Source organism: Xyrauchen texanus, chromosome 9, assembly GCF_025860055.1.
Source record: "Xyrauchen texanus isolate HMW12.3.18 chromosome 9, RBS_HiC_50CHRs, whole genome shotgun sequence".
Taxonomy (NCBI): Eukaryota; Metazoa; Chordata; class Actinopteri; order Cypriniformes; family Catostomidae; genus Xyrauchen; species Xyrauchen texanus.
This window is the reverse complement of record NC_068284.1, coordinates 17329374-17353182: the sequence shown is the minus strand read 5'-3', so window position 1 is coordinate 17353182 and position 23809 is coordinate 17329374. Positions and strand designations below refer to the sequence as shown.

General features: G+C 36.6%; 1 protein-coding gene across 1 annotated transcript in view; it reads left to right on the top strand.

Moving 5' to 3' along the window:
* Window positions 1–23809, top strand: part of LOC127649257 (receptor-type tyrosine-protein phosphatase F-like) — a 168050-nt gene that overhangs the window by 13259 nt on the left and 130982 nt on the right. Inside the window, 1 exon segment of the mRNA XM_052134281.1 lies at window positions 5316–5479. Coding sequence (XP_051990241.1) covers window positions 5383–5479 — 97 coding nt within the window. The 5' untranslated portion in view covers window positions 5316–5382.

The following is a 23809-nucleotide window of genomic DNA, read 5'->3' as shown; positions in this document are numbered from 1 at the left end:
TACATTTTGTTAAAAGATTATGGACACAATCTTTTTTTTTTTTTTTTTTTTTAAAGAGTAAAGTGCAATGATAAAACTAACAGTATGACCAGGAAATATATTGAGAAAGTCTTGGAAATGAATACTTGTTTTTCTGAAGTGTTGCATATAATTATGTTAATATACCTGTGCTTAAGAATAATTGAAATGTCATTATTTAATAAATATCTCACATGGTCCAAAATGCACGTGAATAATTGCGAGTGGCATTTATCCAGTGATGATTTTTATTCAGGTCATAATCCAAATGTATCCCCAGGATTTATGCTGAAAGCAGACTAAATTTTAGTAATCTATACTAGTAACCCAGTTTTCAGAATTTAAGCCATGACTTCAACAGCGTCATGAGATTGATTGCTGTTTGTTCTGCATTTATTGCAAAATATCAATGCTCCTGAGGTAAATCTCTCTTGATGAACATGTTCACTCTGCTATTGTGCTTTTATCAGTGTATTTACTCATTTTCTCAGTAACCCCAGCCTGAGCAAACATTCAGGCGTGGCATGAGAGGGCCATGATTGGTAGGCTCGGTTTAAATGACGGGTTTTCATTTTTGTAGTATCTATTTAAAATGCAGATAAGTTGGCTAATCCTACTTCAATTTTCAAAATGTAGGTCAAGCTCAGAACCATAATGCTCTTGTTTGCTTTTTCCCTCTTTACCTAATCATACAAAAACTGCTCTTTTTTTTTTATGCCTCCAAAGGTAGTGAAGTCTTGTTACGAGACATATTGTCGCAGTAGTGAAACGCCTGCAGGTCTTTTGGTATAGCTGAGCTCTGACTCAACGTGTATGTCTGCTCTTGTTATTTTATCATACAAGCCTTGTCAAGAAATATTAACAAAAGATTTTTGGATGAAAAATAAACAACACTCTTTTTAAATACGACCCAGTTAAGAGCTCTTGTTTCTTCATTGTTTTTTTGGCACGTCTTACAGACACAGCAGCCAAAAGCCAGGTGTATCTGTGCACATCGGACATGCATCGCAATCAGCGTGCGAGTAATTGGTAAGTAAACACCACCTCAGGTGAAAGGCAGAGTAGAATATTCCTCATCCTGAGAGAAACTGGAGCCTTTGCTTTTTCTCTCATTCATAATCTTGCTTAATAAAGCCACTGACCACCCACACCGTCTAATTTATTGTGCGGGCAAGATCAGACAAGCGAGAACGTTGATGTCATGGTGATTTCAGACTTGGCTTTGTCAGGTTTAAGTATTTTCTTTAGCAAGGGTTAGTCTAATAGCGTTGTTGTGGCGAGAGGCTCTCCTGTATAGAATGATTAGTCATGTAAACATCCTCAGAGTGCTGGTAGATCTCCAGCCATTCAGCCAGAGTCAGGGATGCAGGCAGATGGTCAGGAGGGTGTGGTAGACTCCACACTTGAGTAGATTTGCTGTGCAATCCTTAAGAGCCAAGGATGGTTGTTAAACGAATTCTGCCATCAAATTATCTGAAGACTTATTAAAGACTTCAAAAAGAGTGTTTGTGTAAATCTCTCAAAATCTTAAAATGTCTTATCTCAGAAATGAGGGTTAGGTTTTATTTTTTTAAGTTTATTTAAAGATATTGTTTTGGGGTTGTAACATAATTTTCAGGACAATGAAACACATTTTCCTGTAAAATTCTCATAACTGTAATGTGAAAAATACAACCTTTTGGGTTCAGTGTTGTGGGTAACGCAATAGAAGTAAAACATGTTATGTAATCAGATTACTTTTTCGAGTAACACGGTATTTTTTTATTGCAGACCATAATATCAGTTATTTTTTTTAAAATAAGTAATGCGTTGGTTTTGTACATCTCTCCTTTCCCCATATTTTGATAAATCAGTAGTAAAAGTGGGCAAACTTCAAAGAGGGGCATGCTGGGCATTGTAGTTCTAGAGAGTGGAAGGCTTACAAGAGATGTTCACTGAAGTTGTAGTATGTGTGTGCATGATGGGCATTGTAGTGAACACATGATGGGTATTGTAGTTCTAGAGCAGGGGTGCCTACACTTTTTTGCATGATGATCTACTTTTAAATGACCAACTCAACAAGATCTACCAACTAAAAAAACACAGTTTCATTTAAAATGTTTGTTGGGACTACTGCATGTATCCCTACATGGAATTCATCTTCTATTTAATAAAAAAATATATAATAATGTTCAATGTTGATATCATTCAGTTTAAAACTAAACACAAAACACCTACAGCACAACAGATTACAATAGCCAGGGCATTTACCTTATTCTGATGATTTGCACTGAATGGAATCAGTTTAGCATAATCCGGGCAGTAGGGTTGTTCCGATACCAACATTTTGGCTTTGGTACGATACCAGCCCTGGTACCTCAGTATCGATACTAACTCGATACTTAGGTAACATATAAATTTTTTTTAGATTTTTTATGAAATTACGCTAAAATTACTCTACTGCATAAAGACTTATAGATACAAATTATGCCTTTTCTGTTAATTTTTTCTGGATTCATGTTAAATATTTTAATTAATGTTATGATCAAATTGTGTTTAATGAAATACATACTGTACAGCTTTAATCAAATGAAAATAATACTTTTCAACAATATATATATATATCTGTATATATAATATTTTGTAAAAAAAAAAAAAAAATATGCAAGACAGAGCTTTACAGTATTAATATAAACATTAAATGAAAACAATCTGATTACCTGAGGAAAAAGGCTGCCATGGCTGAATCACAACATGCCTATTTTCAGTACACTTGCTTATGTGATATTGCTTGCAGATAATAATACTAATAATATAACCATTTAATATTATATTATTGTTACTATGAGTATTATTGCGACTGCTTTGAATATTACACTTTTATACAGTAGTAATATTTTTCTGTCGTAATGTCTTCAAATGCACACAATCAGTAGAAAAGAGCTCTTACTTGAGCGGGACTTTTATTTTGAAAGATCTTTGAAGTTCTTCCTGTTTGAGAAGAGTTTGCTATATCAAGCTTCCAGTGACTAATGAGCTGAAATCTCCGAGCTGTAATGGAGAAAGAGTTCACTATAGAGTTCACTGCCCTGTATACGCTTACACACTGATCTGTGGCTCTGCAGATGGATACTACTGGACACACTGCATGAAAATCAAGCATTAGTAGTGTGTGTGTGTTTGTGTGCGAGCCTGTACATGAGATGACATGGGCAGAGAGGCGCCTCTTATTCATACTGTTTCGCCCAACGCAGGTCACTGTATATGATCACACTTGGCCATATAGAGACTTTTTTATTCTTATTTTCAAATGGTCTTTGATTTCATCTCAAAACTCTCACATTACATTACATTTAGCTAATGGCAGCTTACTTAAATATGGTACAGAAACTTACAAAAAGATGATATCATAGCATTTAAAAATGTTTGGTTCTTACTCATTTCATTAGTACCTGTATACCGCGCAACCCTAGTCTGTGGTAAACATTACTTGACAATGCGTGGATGTTTTGATCTACAACATAAATTACACAATTTCATACCTCAAATGTGAATTTTGAAGCTGCCGTGTTTTTTTTTTGTTTTTTTTATAAAAAAAATTGCAATTCAATATGGCTTCAAAATTATGTTACTCGTAAGTTCAAAAACCCCATTAAAAAAACCATTGGAAAATCCCATGGTTTGTCTTCTGGTTTTTAGGACTACAGCCTGAAGAGCTTTACACTTTTTAGGAGATTCACCTCCTTTTCTTTTTAAATATATCTGCTGGAATTGGCTTTACTGCATCCTTTGTCCTCTTATGTTTATCTCTTTCAGGTATTAACAGAACATCTAGTAATAATTCTGTAGTTACATTGTTCTCCTATATTAAGAGCACTGATTTAAAGCTGAAGTAAGTTACTTTTTTGGTTTGAATCGGGGACTAAAAACGGTTCAAAGAACGAAAACAGAAAACAAAATACATTTTTTGCAGAACGTAACTGAAAATGGGAACAAAGACCTTTTCAGTTGTTCCGGAGTGAAAACGTTATTTTTAAATGCTTGTAACCGGTTAACAACAGATAACAACAGATAATTTTAAGATAAGACCAAAAGGTTTATTACAGTACATTTTTGGAATTAATGCACTTCCTGTTGCCCAAAAAATGCATCACACATTTCTTTGCCTTACAGCATGTTATGGATGAAACCTTCTGTGACACGCTGAAGACCTTTTTGACAACTGTATTTAATAAATACTATGTACATGCTCGGATGGTTTATATAATTCATTTCCCCTCATGGGAAAACAATGGAATCACTTATTTTGGGCAATGCAAGTCCCTATTTTTGGTCTTGTTTGTTCTGACCAAGTTTTTGGTTTCTCTTGCAAGATCTGGCAACACAGCAACTGGTTTCTCACCCACTCTTAGCACAGTGTTCTGTCATTTTAAAAAGGACATTATTAACCGTTCTCTTATTTCAACTGGTTACCATTTAGAAAGAAGGCTGCGGAATGCCAGAACCAGAACAAAAAAGTACGGTTTCTGCTCAGAACAAATCAAAATTTAGTCCATGTTTAAAATACTTTCTTATATCTCAGCTTAATATGCAGAGACAACAATAAGTAAGCCATTCATATGATAATTTTCTCAAAAACTGTAAACACTGTCTTTGTGGGAGATAAAATGTCCTGTGTTTGTTTTGAGCGACCTGCTTAGACTGCCCTAACAACGTTACTCAACCAATGGTATGAGTTGGGGGTGGGACTATCTGACTGTTTAAGCAACAACAGATGAGTGGCATTTTTAAAAAGCTGTTGTAAAAACTGCTTATTTTTATTTTTGCAATTAAATTCTGGTGGTGCTAGTGTCACAAAAATTACATACTTCAGCTTTAAACCAGCATTCATCCTTAGGGAAATTAATTGTGTGTGTGTGTGTGTGTGTGTGTGTGGCTATACAGTAATACCGATACACTTCAGGAGATTTGAAGCCATCTGTGTAGAGCCAATTTAGAATCTTAATGGGCACCTTTAGTTGCAGCTGACTATTAGGAATTCCCAATTCTCTCATGTCCTTTTGACATTTAGCTAGCTGGCAGCAGATTACAGGTTTAGTATACTTTGATAAAAGAGCATTTGCTTACCTCATTAACATTGTTGCCCCTGGGCAGACCACTCTATTCATCATGCCCACACCTCACTTTTTACACATGTTGGTTATGTTTTAAAGGGATAGTTTACCCAAAAATGACAATTCTGTCAGTATATACTGTCCCTTTAAGTGTCCGACCTCAAATAAAATGCTGAAATGTATGTTTGTCTGTGTGTTCTTTAGGTTTTAGTCTATGATTGCATAAGAGAGCAGAGCGGGGACCAGTGGGGGAGCAGTGCCAACCTGGATCATGGTGCCTAATATTTGCCTGTCAGTGCCCCTCCTGCCTATCGGGCTGCTTCTTCTGCTACTGCTGAGCTGTGTGCAGTTCTCCTCTCAGGCAGACAGTAAGTACAACATTTCAGCTGACTAGTCATTTTTCCTGAGCCTGTACCTTGTGAAATTGGAAGTGCATCGCGTTGTGGAATTGTTTGCAAGCATGGATGAACACACTAATGTTTCACTCGCAGAAATGAACCCAAAATTCAAAGAAAGCTCTCGCTGCTCCCTAACCCCCCATGTCTGTTCACCTTTTTCAACTTTCTTTGGTGTACTCAAGCTTAGATGAGCGATGCGTTTTGACATTGCTATGATTCAAAGAGCAGCGTGATATCGTACTGTGTGGGCCGCTGTGCTTCATTGTCCTTGTGAATGAGTGTTCGGGTTACTGAGATGCGCCATGAGTGACATGGCAATGTTGCGGGTCCCGTGGGTAGAGCGGAGGTCAAGGCTCAGTTCTGGTACGGGTCAGAGAGCCATTTAATTCACCATGTGACCCGTCTGCACCACTGTCACAAGGCTGCTGTAATTCCATTAGGCCTCTTTCTAGCACCGGCTTGCTCATTGTCTTTCCCTTTCAAACACTGCATTTAACCTTTAAATTTCTCCAGTAAATCAGAGGCGGCACCAACGTGAGTGTAACCAGGAAGTTTCTCTTCTTGACTCCTTTTGCCACTTTCAAAGTCAGGAAGCCTTTGTGATTCAAAATATCGCCTGTGCTATCTCGAAGATGTCGAATGATCTTAGATGCAAATTAAACCTGTCTGTATTTCCAGCTACTTGAAAAATCATTTTATTTCTCATTAAATCTATCTTTTATTTTCAGGTGAATCATTTGATGTGAAATTAAAATTTTTAGTGCTTGCTAAGGGAAGCATCACTATTACAATATTGCTTCTACTTTAGCGTTAGGGATTTAAACAAATGCCTAACCCCAAGTATTGAATTTAAGCACATAACTCCTGCATAGTTTGTGCTATAATCATACTTCAAATTGTGTGGTTTGAGGAAAACTGTACCATTTCTTTTTTGAACAATATTGATTTCCAGATGCATTGCGATCTGCAGTCGCATTTGAAACCACATTTTGCGCTATACTACTACAATGGATATACACTACCGGTCAAAAGTTTAGGGTCACTTGCTCATTCTTTATTATTATTATTTTTCACATTTTAGAATAATAGTAAAGTCATTAAAACTTTGGAAGACCAGAAATGGAACTATGGGTATTGTGTTGTGACTAAAAATATCAAATAAATCAAAACTATGTTATATTTTAGCATCTTCAAAGTAGTCACCCTTTTCATAGAATTTGCAGAAATGTACTCTTGACCATTTTTTCTCAAACATCTTCTTGAGGTTTCACCTTGGGATGCTTTTAAAACAGTATTGAAGGAGTTCCAATCAATACTGGGGACTTATTAGCTGCTTTTCTTAATTATTCGGTCCAAGTCATCCATTTCAAAAACTTTTTTTAAATAAAATGTAATAAAATTTTTGTTTTGTAATGTATATGTTGGCACAATTCTATTTTTGCCTACAAAACTAATTTCAAACATTAAAGCATACGCCTTCAAATCAAAATATTTTTAAGATCATGAGAAACATTTCAGTCAAGGAACCCCAAACTTTTGACTGGCGGTGTATTTAGCGACTGGCTGGTAAATGTTTAGATTTTACTTCCGAGTAATTGTGTAGTATAGTGGTGGAGTATTCAGCAGTGAGATGCTTTCACTGTGTGTTGAGAGTAATAGTTGTTCCGTGTAATGTGTGCCCAAAGACGAGACCCACGCAACACATTTGTCATTGCTGTTTTTGTTCTTTTCAATCAGTTGTTGATCAAAAAAGAAGAAACATTTAATACTAATCGCGCATAGCACCGATGAGATAAAGCGATTAGAGTCCCTCTTGTTAACATGTGCTCATCTACAGATGCTCTTTACAGATTTCCTTAAAGAGACAGTACCGGTTTTTAGCACATGTTCAACAAACCAATGTAAATTCCTGTAACTAGTACAAATTATGAAATTGAACAATAAACAATTTCATAATTTCATAAAACATGCAACAAAATATGAGTTATGCAATATAATATCATATGTATTGATTGAGTACATTGATTTGTTCATTTTTAAAAAGCTAAAATGTGACCAAAGTGTTAAAAACATAAATAATAATATTAAATTATATAATTCAATATAATTATATTAACATAATATTTTCATAATGTACCTAGTCAGTAGTTCCCCTTTATAATTAACATCATTAGCTGGGAGAGAATTAATATCATATGTAAGCAAGGGGACATTATAACTGAAATATACCCATATGAATCGGAATCGAATCAAAAAGATCTATATCAATACCCTGCCCTACATGTTAACTTAATTTAGTGGGATAGAATTGCTTACTAATCTTATCTGTGTTAAGGTATGTCCAGGGGTGTAAAGTAATAAATTACAAATACTCACGTTACTGTAATTAGCTACTTTTTCTCAAGAAATTTAAAGAAGTTTAAAAATGTAATACTTTTACTTGAGTACATTTTAAGTGCTGTAACTGTACTTTTACTGTGCTTTTTCCAACCGTCTGTGTTCGCTACTTCCCTGTCCTGATTTTATTTTTATCCATCAACATTATTGACTAGGGAGAGTCTCGTCACTCCCGTATAATCAAATCACACATAAAAAACTTGAACGGCAGCTGCAGATTTGGCGCCATTTGTTATGGATGCCTTGAGCACAGTTCAACACCGGACTATCACGGCCGCACCTGAAAGGGCTTTTCGCAGTGAAAAAGGCCAATTGCTTGACTGTGACATGTGAGTTTAACTTGCTCAAGCCATATATCAGTATTAATTCTGCCTCTAATTTGAAGAAACATAATGAGGTAAATTTCATTTTTCTGCTTGCTTGATTCTGTGTGTCTATAATGTAGCCTGTAAATTAGCTTTCTATCATATTTTATCTGAAAAAAAAGGAGAGAGGTCCGTGAAATAGATGATAAACTTTTGAGTGAATTTCTACCCTTAGCCTATGTTCTACACCTAGAAAAGGGGTGTTCATTACATCAATCGCAATAGCAAGAGCGCCACTGGTTTGTTGATCTAGATAAAATATAAAGAATAGCTTTTTATTTCCTGACGTCTGTAGCTCTGTGCTTTTTGATTGACAGGCGCTAATGTTTGAGCACTTTTGAGGGATCATGCCTAAATGATCAAATACACTTTATAATTCTGCCAATGCCCATCTTGATGAAGCATTAATGTAAACGCAGTCAGTTTGGTCGAAAGTGAACGTATGTTGTTGGACATATCAAATGTCGGACTTGAAGTGTACATGTAACCGAATTGAGCACATGTCATATAAAGGCTATTAATCAAACAACAATAACAAGGAAACGTGAAAACCACTCACTACTTTTGGCTGAATAACTAGAGTAGCTTTAAAAGTATTAATGTAATTTAATACATTTAATAATAATATTTGTAATAATATTGTTAGTTTTTGTTTTATAATACTGAACCGTGATGTAGAGATTGTGTTAATTTGTATAATAAATTACCAGGAAAGTAAAGATGATAAAATAATGTATAATTATGCTTAGCCTTTACAAAGATAAAATATAATGAGAACACAACTATTTCTGGTCTTAAAAGATACAAGAACTAAATCAATGTGGAACATTGTATCTCAAAAGGAGGACAATGTGGCCCCCCATGTGCTACTTCACTCAAAAATGAAAATTCTCTCATCATTTACTCACCCTCATGCCATCCCAGATGTCTATGACTTCTTTCTTCAGAACACAAATGAAGAATATTTCAGCTCGTTTGGTCCATAAAATGCAAGTGAATGGGTGCCAACATTTTTAAATTCCAAAAATCACATAAATCAGCATAAAAGTAGCCTAATCCATGTGACTCCAGTTGTTAAATCATTGACTTCAGAAGTGATTCAGAATGGCATGAGGGTGACTAAATAATGAGAGAATTTAAAATATTGTGTGAACTATCCTGTTAAAGCCTGATGTGGCCCCTGTACCAAACAACTGCTCTGCTTTTTTTTGCATTGCTTGCGTTGTTTTGAACATGTTTTATGTGCAACAATAACTCTCTCAGTCGGCATTAAGGGAAATTTAGACCCTGCACATAAACTGATATTAATGTAATTGTTTCATACATTATGATATTGAAAAAACATTTTATCTTTTCATTTCTGTAATCATGTTGTGCTTTTATTTATTTATTTTTAAATCAGATTCATGTAGTGTTTACAGTATCATAGATAAGTGATGTATTTTAAAAGTTGTCAATCACAAACCCCTATAAAATACCTAGATATTTTATTCTTTCTGGGAAACAGCCATGAAAGGGAATGTAAATATGGTATGTGTGCTACATTTTTAAATTGCAGCATCAAGTTTTTATTATAAAGGGGCATAGCTTCACAACACAATACTCACTACTCATGAGTACTGTTAAATGAGCTACTCTTTTTACTTGAGTAGTTTTTAGGACAGGTACATTTACTCCACTCAAACAAACCTTTTTTAGAAGTAAAAGTACTTTCACTTGAGTATTATTATTCATTACTCTTTCCACCCCTGGGTATGCCCATTATTACAGCTTCGTTGTAATGAAAATCTTTCACCTGCAAACTCTGTTATCTGGTAAATGCTTTAACACTGGTAAGTCCCTGATTTTAATCACACTGTAATCATGTTAAGATGTATAATGATTATGTCTTATGGCTAGACTTCCATTCTAAGTGCCTTACTGTAATCACAATTTTTGCTTTTTTTTGTGAACAAAGAACAAGTTACAATTATTTTAGATGGTAATCAACATTGTCACAAATGCTGTTAATTGTGCTAAACTCAGAAGCCAGAACATTTCTTTCAATTGAAAAGGAGACATGAGACATATCTAGGGACCAGAATATTATAGAGAGTTGGGTATGGGCTCATTTGACTCGGGTTAGTGAGCAACCACCTTACAAACCAGAACGTATTAGGAACCACAAAGGAACACAATAACAAAAATAAATAAATGGCATTATGCTGGAGAATTTTGCACAGGGACATTTTTTTTTTTAGAAATTTATTTATTTTTTTTAGAAATTTGAAAAATCTGATTAAAAAAGAATGGTAAAGAAACATTACCCCATGTTGCTTATTATTAAAATGGATATGTCTTTTGTTAAGTATTGACCTTGTTCTTGTCCAGCTAATTAACACTGCACCCTCAATAGTGTCATCACATGCTCGACTTGCTGCTATCGGTGGTGTTAACAAGTCGAGAACAGGTCTCTAGGAGCTTTGCTTTAAGTTAGGCCGTACATTTCAAACCCCATGCTGCACTTTAATGGCATCCCTCGGATATAAATACTTCCTTGAAGTTCAAAACAAATAAATTCTAAAAAATAGGATGGAGGTTAAAATATTGACTACCACAAATGGGCTTTTTATGTTGTTGTCTGTAATCAGTGAGGGTTGAGTTGCTAAACATGACATAACTGGCTTTGCCACTGTCTGAATTATAGGGCAGTGGAGCCAAATCTACAGGGTGGAGCATTTGATTGTTGATCACCATGGTAATAAATCCCACCTAAATTAGACAAAAAAAAAAGTCTGATTCTTATTCTCAGGCTGAATGTTCAAAGAAGCAGGATTGCACAGTAGCTAGTTGCTTCTAGGAGAGTGTGGGCTCTTCCTTGAATCCTGCTTGAGTGGATATGTTTCACATGTGATATACAAAGCTGCCCAACTTGCTTGAATGGGGTCTAGATTTTAAATAACATTCTTAAATCATTACATTTGTTTTTTAAGAAGTATTTTAAACTGTTCTGACATGACACATAGGAGATGCTAACTTTGATCAAGACATGAACAAAAATTACAGTGACTGTATGTGGTGAAATGTATATGTCTTGAACTATACTTGAGTGTTGTGCTATATAATGTATCACAGGAATTCCAGGCCTACACACACACACACAATTCTTCTCAAGCATACAGCTAAAAACAGAACAAGGTTTCTTCAAGGTTCTTCAAGTCGTGTTGCATTTATCTGATTTATCTGTATTTGTCAAACTAATTTTGACGTCTCTCAGCCGTACTGAAATGTTTCTAATTTACTTGGCCTCCTGTGTGTTGAAAGAGGCAGTCCACAGCCATCTGTCCATATATATTGATCCTTTCTGTACTAAAATTCCCTAGCTCTCTGATGGCAAGAAGGTTGTGGATAATTCAATTATTTAGGTAAAATAGAAGGTGCCTCAATAATCTCATATGAAATGGAACGATTTAATTTGGATCCCAGTTGAGCTAATTCTTTATCATAAAGTCCCAACGAAACCCATGTCTGTTCCCAGCTCTGAGGCCATCTCTATGCGCGAGTAGTTCTGAAGGTTGACAAAAGCCCTTCGATATGTCCCACCCCAAATTGCTGTTTCAAGAGGAAATACATAGACACAGGAAAGGCAATTTAATGGGGTCTGTTCAAAACTAATGCTTGATGGTGTTTAAATGCTAACCACATATATCCATTTGCATTTGGCTTGCTGTTAGAACTACTTGGCTATTGTTGATTGCTTTCAAACAAGGACCCTTTGCATTTTAAATTGGAACATTTTATGGAAAATTACCTCTATAAATCAATTAGAAGAGGTATTGTTTTCCTGAGGGGTTGGGCAAGACCGACTGTGTGGTCTGCAGCAAATTGGATTGTGTTTCAAGTGTCCATATGGTCACTGAGTGGATTTGACAGGGATAGAAATTGATTCTTTTTAATTAAAAGTAACCATATACTCAAACGAGTGGCACTTGGAAGGTAATTTTGTTAGTCACCAGCTGTGATCCTTCAATGACAGCCATCAGAGGAGAGACTGAGAAAAGAGAGGGAGAAAACAAATGGAGATGGCTGACAGTTTGCATAAGGCAGAACAGCATTACCACAGGATTGGAGTAAAGGACTGGTCAGCTGAGGTTAATGATGTGAGATGAATAGCTTAGTTATACCGGTCGATTGGAGATCCTCAGACCCTCATTCTTGGCGTGGATAGAGCACTGTCATCTGATGACAAGGTAATCTAGAGTCCTTCACTCAAGGGTAGCCATAAAAACCATTTGAACCATTACACATGAGCGCATGTCATCCTCTCACGGGACTTACAGCTCATCAAGACAAGAATAAGTGGCTGTTTACACAACAATGTTTTCAACTTAAAACTGAAAACTTTTATGTATTTTGGCTGGATGCTTTTGCTTTGGCAAGATTTTGAGTTTATTGACACTTCTCCAGCAAGTGTAGATTTACTGCATTACTACTATGACCAGCGTTTTTTATGTAATCACAGACATGAGCAGCTAATCACATTAGTACTGAGAGCTTATGACATTTTGTTGTGTGATGTTTGCATCCCCCTGCTTCTCATCAACATTAATGCTGGCTTCTCCTTATCCTCTTCTGTGTTAAAATTTATTCCCTCCCCTTTGTGCTGACCCCAGAATTGTCAATGGCTAACGTGCTTTGTTCTTGTACAATGTGACCCGCACACTTGGCTTTTTAAAGGCATCCAGGATTGGATAGTCTGACAATATTGGACTGCATTTCATAAGCTTTTTTTCTAAACAGGCTTTCTAACATTCTTGCAGAAGTTTGCAATATATGCAATCCAGGCGCCTGCAGTAGAATACTTTGTATTTCCCTAGAGCCAAACATTTTATTACCAGTGTGTAAAATTACTTCACAAAACTTTAAGATAATTTATAATGTGTTAAAAACTGTTAATGCCATATTTACAATTTTCTATATTGCAAGTTGCCAACATTGAGACTTTAAACGTTAGTTAGTGGTGCTTGCTAAGGCAATTTATTATTGCTCGTATACATTCACTAAGGACTTTATTAGAAAACATGAAAATATACTTATTCATACGATTATCTAATCAGCATTTTCACGCACAACAGTCTCTAGAGTTTACTCAGTATGGTGCCAAAAATAAAAAAACATCCAGTGAGTGGCAGTTCTGCGGACGGAAAAGCCTTATTGATGAGAAAGTGTCAACGGAGAATGGCTAGACTGGTTTGAGCTGACAGAAAGGCTGTGGTAACTCAGATAACCACTCTCTACATTTGTAGTGAGCAGAATAGCATCTCAGAATGCACAACACGTCGAGCCTTGAGGCAAATGAGCTACAACAGCAGAAAACCACACCTGGCACTTTATTAGGATCAGAAAGTTCCTAGCCTGTTTACTGTTACAGAAGTTTTCAGCTATCAACCCTGCATCAGCATGGAGCAGCCTGAAATACAATACTAACTTCAAGAGACCTTCCTCCAACACTGTAGGGAACCAACAACTGGCTGACAACTTGAATGTGTCCTGCATTTTTACATTTTCAAAAAAAAAACATTGTTTATTATGGTTTTTCAAGATATTTGATTTATGGGGATACTAGAAATGTCCTCATATACCACATTTATGATATAATACCCTTGTAATTACCAGTTTTTAACCTAAAAAAAATTATCGTAAACCACCCAAACCCGCCCACACACACACACACACACACACACACACACACACACACACACACACAGGCACACACAAGACAGTCTGTCTGTCTGTCTGTGTCTGTCTAACGGTCTTTTTCTTTTAATTAAGGAGGGAGTATGGAACAGTGATTAACAAGGAAAATGAAAAATGTCACTTCATGTCGCAGACACCTGTTCTACATTTATGTAATGATTATTTCAAATGCTTTGCAATATATACATCGAAGTATGTACATACAATAATATGGTAGCCTACCAACCATGTTTTTATAGGCATAAAACGCAACACTCAATTTTATACAATATGTAACGGGTCCAAGCTCCATTTCTCTACCCACCAAGGGGTCCTTGGTACGAAAATTGTTAAAGACCCCTGCTCTAGAGTGTATAGAATATTGGTGCAAAAACAGCCAGTGAGTGGACAAAAAATGCCTTTTTGATGACAGAGGTCAACGGAGAATGGCCAAAAGATCGTCAGCTCACCATCGACTATACGAGTACTCTGAGGGAAATGCCAGGTTAACTTGGATCATGTGCAGGTCATAGCAAATAAAAAGTAGCCTGCGTTATGACCATTTATGTTTGTGTCATAACTGTACCCTTAGGTAACAGGAACAGTGCAGTGCACCTGCAGTATGCAGACTCTTGAGATTTTCTGGAACTGTCTCCGGCGATAACTTTGGGTTAACCTTTCAAAAAAAATCCATCCGGTGATATTTCATGGCTCCTTAATCTTTCATAGTGCCTGGCTGCCCTAAGCTTTAGAGTGCACCCAGAGCTTCTTGAACTCATTCTCTGTCTATTTCTTTGGCTTTGTGCTGCTTGTGGCCGTCCGTTCTGCTGAGTTATCCGTGAGCTCATGCAAACATTCCTCTTGTCCCTTTACTAAGAGTAGGCGTGGGTCACAATGGTCGACTAGTCGTCCAACAACTAACCAACCATTTGGTGAGGTTGAATAATATATAAATATAAATAATAAAATTTGAGGTGGTGCTTTATTTTGCGTGCTGAGAGTATGCAGTGCTTTAGCTGTTTGCATGATAAAACAATCACTCAGACAATGTAATCGAAGTGTAATGGAGCCTGAAATCAGGAGACTGCTGTCAATATACCGTGAAAAGTTATATTTTGGCCTTTTCTCACCCAAAACCAACTGGATCACTTTAAAATACAACGATTAACCCTTAAATGCATGGTAATTTTCCTAAACACTTGTATTCGGGTCTTTAGAGACCCAGCAGTTATATCTATCAAAAATGTATGTACAAAATGCCCAGATAGTGTCAAATTTTCAAATTATTTTCAAGACAATTAGAAAATATTAAAATAAAACAGATTTTGATAGATATTGATGTTTTATTTTTCATTAATCAAAGAGATAATGCAACAAATCTTGAACAGGATTCAATATTTTCAAACAAAAGTTTCAGCTACTGTACATCAGTGCTAAGTATGCGTTTAAGGTTTAAACCACTGGAGTCTTATGTTTTACATTTATGTTGACTTTATCTCCTTTTTGGAGCTTCAGAGGTCTGATCACCATTCACTTGCATTATATGGACTTACAGAGCTGAGATATTCTAAAAATCTTTGTTTGTGTTCTGCAGAAAAAAGTAAGTTATACACATCTGTGATGGCATGAGGGTAAATGATGAGGGAATATTTGGGTGAGCTAACCCGTTAAGCCGATTAGTCGCACTGTCGTTCAGGCAGCCCACGACTAGTTGAAAATATACTTTTGTAACCCTAGCTAATAGGAAAGCCCAAGATGACACAAGCCTATATTTCTCACTCTTTCGATGTGTCCGCTCATAACAACATCTCTTTGAGGACCCAGTTGGAATGCACTCGCATCTAGCGGCAGTATATGCTTTAAAATTGATGGCTCTGTCTAACCAGGAAGGTTTTCTCTTCTAGACAGAATAAGTCTATTGTTCTATCATGAGGGCAGAGTAATGAGGTAGTAACAATATTCCCTCATGATTGTCAGTCTGTCTTTGATCCAATATCACATCGACAGTGGAAACCACAGATAATGAATGAGTCATGGATTTGAAGACTCCTTGATGGGCACAGGTTTAAAGGCTGAAGTAATGCTAAACCTCCACTAAACCTACTGGTCATATGATAGAGCTTACCTCTATTAACAGGTAGCTTTTATTTCATCAAATTGTCGAAGACGCATGAGTGAACATTGAGCTAATGCTTTTAGTAAGTGGCCGTGTTCCATACACAAGCAGTATGAGTAACTTTATTTAAATCTTCGTTTCTGTCAGCTCTAAGGGGGGTGGGGGGTGTATAGTCAGGGCTCCGGTCATGGGAATGCCCAAACCTTAAGTTAATTTGCAGATAATATGTGTCTTAGAAGGAATTGCACTTCACAATATGAGGAGTGGAAATGCATAAATGTACTAAGACTTTGTGTTCACCACACTCTACAAAATGATTTAATATGCAGGAACATGCCGTACTCAACACCTTCCTTACATGGTGATCACTTAGGGAAGGGATTTCCAGTGGGTGTTATTTTATCGTCATAGAATTTTATTGTTGCAAATTTTTACATTTTATACCACCCCACCCTTCATATACAACCCTACCCAACCCCAACAGAACAATCCCCAATCAGAACAACAGGACTTCAATACACGTGTGTGTGTGTGTGTATATATATATATATATATATATATATACACACACACACACACACACAAAAAAATGATATATGTATATACAGTGCATCCGGAAAGTATTTGTTTCTTCAGACTTGTAGCATCATACACAAAAAGACTTGAGTCTGTAATTGGTGCCAAAGGTGCTTCAACAAAATATTGAGCAAAGGCTGTGAATACTTATGTACATGTGATTTTTTGTTTTTTTACTCCTGTTTTTTATTTTCAATAAATTTGCAAAGATTTCAAACAAACTTCTTTCACATTGTCATTATGGGATATTGTTTGTAGAATTTTGAGGAACATAATGAATTTAATCAATTTTGCAATAAGGCTGTAACATAACGATGTGAATACTTTCCAGATGCACCGTCTATATATATATATATACTCCTCCACTCAGTCCATGTCTAAGGATTGTAAATCATTAAAAAATATAATAAATTGTTGCCATTTTTCAAAGAAAGTTTCCCCCCTGCGATATGAAAATAAAAGAAGGTCAAGACTTTAAAAATATACATTTCCCCTTTCACAATTACATATCTACCATTCACATCCGAAATAACATTGTGCTTTTCTCTATTGACAGTCTTATTAATCAAAATGGCAAGTCCTCTAGAACTGGAATCAAAGTTGGAATGAAACATATGTGATGTCCAGCGAGCTTGGAGTCTGCATTGATCCTTGAGGTGCAGATGAGTTTCCTGGAAGAATACAACGTCAGGTTTTTGTAGTTTTTAAATGTCAACATTTTTAGATTTTTTAATGGGACCGTTCAGTCCTTTCACATTCCAACTCAGGAATCTATTTAAGCTTCTGGTATTGTCCATCAAGTTAGGTTAATATATATGTAGAGAGGAGGCCACAAGCGAGGGGAGAAAAAAAACTAAAACACTATCCCTCCCCCCACCCTTCTCTGAACATCACTCAATTTCTTATCTCCATTCCCAAACAATGGAGGCAGAACACCAAAACTCTGGAACATCCGATGCTTGTAAACCATTTCTGTTCACATCTATGGCGAATGAAGTCACTCCCGAACATATGAGGTAACATGGAGAACATTCAATTCAGGCGAGATGAAAACATATATTTGTTTAAACACCCTCGGTTAATAGTTATCAGTTGTCCAAGTACAATTACTTGTTGTGTCCTTTGCATAATTAATGCTACAGGATTCCTAGGATGTTGAATACCGTTCGTTAAACCATCGCTGTGCTTCTTTGGGGCAGTCGAAATGAAGCTTCTCATCGCCGAGGTCAATCAGCAGGCAAGCGGGTAATCTAAGAGAGAACCACACATTCTTCTCAAGCAGGCTGTTTCTCATAGCTGTAAATGCTGCCCTCTTTTTAGCAACAGTGGAGTTGAAATCAGGGAAAATGGAGACCTTACAGCTCTGATAGTAGACTTGGTTCCTGTACATGTCCTGGAAAAATTGTGAAAGTAACCAGATCGAAAGAAACCAGATCGCTCCCTTCTGTTTGCTAAGGTATGCCGATGACCTGAAGATTGCAACGCCAAGAGCGTGACTCCAAGTCCTCCACTTTGTCGGTGTGTTGTTTGTTAGCCAAATTCAACTTTGGCATCGTCTGTTCCAGTGCTACAATGAGGTCGCTGTAGTCATTCAAGTGCTGATTAAGCTCGTCAATCTGCCGTCCTTATGACTCAATGCTTGATTTAAAAATCTCAAAAGACGCAACAACGGGGGCAAGAGCGGAGTCAATGGCTGCTTTTCCCTGTTCTGCCATGGTAAATGATAGCTCTGAGATCAGAGTGACACGGAAATTTTCCAGATCCAGCGGCAGCTTATCGCCATGAGCCTCTATCTTGGTCGCTGACGATGTAAGTTTTAAAAGCTTCAGGTAGCCTGAAAGATATAATTGTTTCACGTGCATCTTCTCTCTCACATGCTCAACCGGACGTCTTAGTGGGTGTTATTTTAATTTATTTATTTTTCACCCATTTACCAGATAGTTTATTTGTTATCGTTTTGTGGCCCTTGGAACACTACATTTCTAACAGTTGAACTCTCTCAAATCTTGTGAAAATAAAGTGCTTACAAGCTTCCAACTTTCACAGCAATTTGTCGCTTCGCCTAAAAGCATACTTACCACCATGAGCATTTGACGTAGATGCCAATGCATTTGATTTAGCAAGGGAATTATGCTTGCTAATGAAGGAAACTGGAGATTTTTAACTGATATAGCAAAATGACTGGCTTGATGTAGTGTTAATTGAAAGCAAAGTCCTGCAAAATATCTAAAACCCAGTTAATGGACAAGTTCCACTAAAACAACTGCAGCTGATAGCATCAGACACATTTCCGCTAAGTGTGCAAGTGAAAATGATAACTCGCTAATCCATTATTAATTAGAATGAATGGTTGGCACTCTGGTTTGGGTATTGATCCATGCACTTGATTCGGATCGAGTGTTTCTGTGGAGCAGGAATGCTGATAATTGCTGGTGTCCATTGTCATCTCAACTCTAAAGCTTTTTTCCTAAGCTATATAAATGCTTAAAACATTCCTAAAAATAATCGGATGAATTTTGCAGCACAAGTCATCTTCAGGGACTCATCCTCAAATACCCATTTTGCGAATGGACATAACTTGGAGATGCAAGTAAAATTCTTCTGTAAAAGTGAAGTACTTTGATCTTGTCAGGAATTTTTGGCCCACATGCCACTGTCTAAAGCTTGACTGTAGGAAACAAATGTTAACAGGTGTCCAAGGCCACCTGTTATGGTGCCTGTGGATTTATTGAGTTGGTTAATACAAAAGGACTTGAACGACAGCGCAGCCACCTGGGAGGTCAGGGCCTGGTCCCTCTCATCTCCTCTGTGACCTCTGCTCTCAAAAACATCTCTTTGAGCATCAAGTAACCCTGAGACCTGAACCTTTCCTCTGTCAATTCACAAACTTGTTGAGGGCAAAACTGCACAACGCCAAACTGTCGGCTACGAGACTTGAGCCTAAGTCACTGACCACTCATTGTGGAAAAGTTGTTGAGAAAGAAATCTGTTTTAACAGCACTAGCGCTAAAAAAATATTAAAGCTGAAGAACAAAAAATGGGAGGAAAAAATTAAACCTCACTAGACAAAAACTTGTCAACCACACTAACAGAGTTTCAGCACACTAAAACCATGAGAGCTTCTCTCTGTGAAGTTTATGAATAAATTTTTCTTTAAAGCACCATTACAGTTATCAAAGAACCTTTTTTTTTTTTTATAAATATTTTGAAATGCATATGTCCTGAAGAAATGTATCTGATAGGTAAACTTAAATCAGACTAATTATGCAGGGCTTACTAAAGCCTCACTCTTCATTCAGATAAAACCCACCAACTAGTTGATTTTAAAAATATGTAGCTTGGCACATCAGTAGAAATAGCTGTGCGGGATGGCAATGTGTACACAGATTAGTGCTCTGGGAGGCTATTAATGTACTAATTTAGAATGTGCTTTCACCAGCACCCAGTGATCCTTTAAAATCTGCCTTTCCCCGGGAACTTGTTGGCCCATTCATGTGTCTCATCATCTTAAACTTTCGGTAGTTTATTTGTACTTTAATTCAGAGCATGTGCCCAGATTGGTTTAATGCCCATTGATCCTTGCTCTTAAACAAGGAGAAAAGCCTGAACAAACTGATAACATCTAATAGAAATGTCATGCCAGATGTTAAACTGTCAAACTGATGCTAATCTCGAGCTACGAAGCAAACATGCACATCCAAGTTTCCATATTGAGAAATTTCCGGCAAGGTTGCAGAACTATAAAAATAAATAAATAAATTAGATATCTTTATTATCTTAATTGTCCATGACAGCAATGATGTTAAAAGAAAAACGCATTTTGCTTCCTTCGATTTTTCACTTAGAAAAAGTGATAATCTCACATTTGTCTCCTATAGAGTTTATGAAGAGATCTCAACAGTGTCTCAAACTGTTCTTCAATTGCTAAGATACCAAACTCTGAAATCAAAGTCTGAGATTTCAATATAAACTTTTCTAATCAAATTCTTCCAAGACCAAATTATCTGAGCTATGCTATCCACATTAATTGTATAGCTCCATTCTCTTACTATATGTCAACAATTGTCTCATTTGTGTCTATTGATATAAGGAATTTTAGGAGAAACATCTGGGACAAAGTTGATACTTAAATGAAAAATCACTGAGAACTCAATTACATCTCATAAACTATGAAAGACCAAACGTTGAGATATAAAATATTTCTCAGAGGGAGAATCTCTGTAGTTTTTCACATGACTGTACCAGTATTTAGCTGTTACAATCTTATGTGGCAATATCAGAGATAAAAGCTTTTACGAGGGTATTAATTATTTTGCTGTGCCAATCCAACTGTTCTCCAGGAGAACCGACACGTAAATGTAATAAAACTTTCAGGCCAAACAATACTCCTGTGGGCCAGAGCGGTGCTGTTGTGAAGCTGGTGACTTTTTCTCAGATAAAGCTTGAAAACAAGACATAATATCATATGGCATTTTGTGAATTCATAAAGTTCCAGTGGGGGTTATGTCCTACAGCAAGGGCAGCCTGAGCCTCCCCATCTGCCACCTGGCACAATGTAGTGATGATTTAGCAAACACCCCCTGCCTGCTAGTCAGTACGTTACCACCCCACCCGTAGTCGCTATGTTATGTTAACTAGTTATTGATTTTGTTTTCTTCAGCTCTGCCCCTCAGATCAAAGTATAATATCAAAGTATAAAGGAGGAAGGATGCTGTTACAGTGGCAGTGTATTCCCTTGGCTTGTTCCATCCAAGAGAATCATATGTACTGCCTCATGTAGTCGCCACACTGCTGTAATTTATCTCTCCCTTGACTAAGAGAGGATTAGATTCCCCCCGAAGACTGCCTGCTAGGACACTGTTATCTATTTCAGCATGTCCCAGGGTTCACTGGAGATGTTTCAGTGTGATAATGGATTTTGTGTCCTCATCTCATGTATGCGTTTATCAAAAAATCATGATAAACTCAGAAAAGTTAAAGGTGATTTTAAAAGACCTGTTTTTATGTTTACTTATTTTATGTTTATGTGAATGATTAAGGACAGTCCTCATGAACGTTTGGGTTTCTGGTCTGAAGGCATTAGTGAATAATATTAGGGAATTTTTATAACTGGTCTGTTTTATAAATGCTAAAGCTGAACTGTGTAACTTTTGATGTTAAAATATGTTCTCTTATACATATACAACTGTAAGTAGGGATGCACATTCTTTTAAGAGACTATCCAGGTCAATAACTGTTTAACCGATAAGCCATGAATCAAACAAGTGATCAAACCGGCATGACAAAACAAAACAGGCTCACATGGAAGATTTGTATATTTTGCAATAGTTATTACATTAACATTCAAATGAACAACCATATATTCAACCATATATTTATATCTTATATTTCGTAACAAACAGTTTTTGAATGGATAGCTTGAACGCCAAATTAACCTATGAGGTGATAACTTTTGGCAGTTTAAGAATGGAAGAATAAAAACGGCTATCTACAAATTGTGCTGCTGGGCAATCCTAGTAATTTCTGTTCGGGAAAATCAATAATATATATATATGTATATGTATATATATATATATATATATATATATACACACACACATGGACGGGTCAGTCAGGGCTCGACAATAAGGAATGCCCGATGGCCCGGGGCCAGTGTTAGAGAGGTTCGGGCCAGTTGCTAGAACTGTCACTTGCCCGATCGGGCAATTTATAACGTTAGTTATAAATTAGCAAGAGAGCACAAAAAATACACTGAGTGAACAAAGTCTTCTAACCGAGCACTCTGAGATGAGATAACATGATTATATTTAGCTTGCAATGATGCGCAAGTGCATAAAATGCGGGAAGCGGTGAGGAACAGTCTCGTGAGGCACATTCGTTGCTTTTCCAACATGTGAAGACTGACTGTAGTGTGAGCCAATAGCATTGGAGTGTGGGCTGTGACTGAGCATATCATTGGTTTGAGCCACTGAACTAAAACGGCCCATTTTCTCATTCAATTTATTAATGAACAAGGATCCCCGTCTTATTATGACCGATTGACAGAGGAGGCATGTCGCTCGTTTTGTTCGGTAATCCCGTTTAACAAGGAGCTGGATTAATTAATTAATTCTCCATTAATCAACATCTTTTGGAGTTTTGTGTTCCTTGCCACAGTCGCCTTCAGCTTGCGCAGTGGGGTTATTAATACAATTATTATTTAATTACTTATTTTTAAACACGATTCACACTTGTATTTTATCAAACTACAATAAAAAAATTGTATCTCTTATATTTGTATAAATACTGAAAGGGGTGTGAAAACCTATAAGACAAGAAGGGAATGCAAATATGTGCGCTCAACTATACAGTATATAGTTATCAGCAGTCTTTTCTTTGGCTTTCTATCTTGTTTTTAAACAACAATCTATATAGAGCAATTCTGTGATGTGGCAACTAAAACAGCCATTTGTTTCCTAAATGTCTCTGTTTAGGAGCCAATGGCTCCTTAGTCATTTTCTTTTTTTATCTGGAGCCCTGCCTTGTAAGTGCAACTACAAATACTTGCTTGTAGTTTTTTGATAACATCTTGAGTGTACCATGATGTTTATATCTGGGTGTACCATGAGATTTACCTTTTACCCACATCACCCACTTTTTCCACTGAATATTGCGCAGTAGCCATGATTCTGCTAAATGCTTTTGCTCTACTTGATCTGGAATTGATGTCCTTCGAAACAAGCTTTTACATGTTTGACCTGAATAAAGCAATATGTGTTTTTATCTTCATGCTCTCCTAGTGATGAAACATGTCCTTTTATTGTTCATACTGTAAATGCGTGACAGAGACACAGGTGTGTGAGCTGCTCTCCCAGAAAACTGCAATCTGCTGCATGCTGTGACTAGCCTAGTCTGTCAAAAAACAAACCCAAAGGTTGTTTAGCTACCAGTTCTTGTGCTACTACTACTAGTCTTACCACTGTCAAGAAGTTTTCCGATAATAAATATCCTCCTCTTTTGTTTCTCAAAATATTTGTTCACGTGTGTTTGTATAAAAGGGCCACATTGGGCTGTTGAGTCATAAGGCATCAGTAACTATGCCTATTTTGTATTTTTTTAGAATGTTACAATGTTTACTTTCAGAAGCTGTCA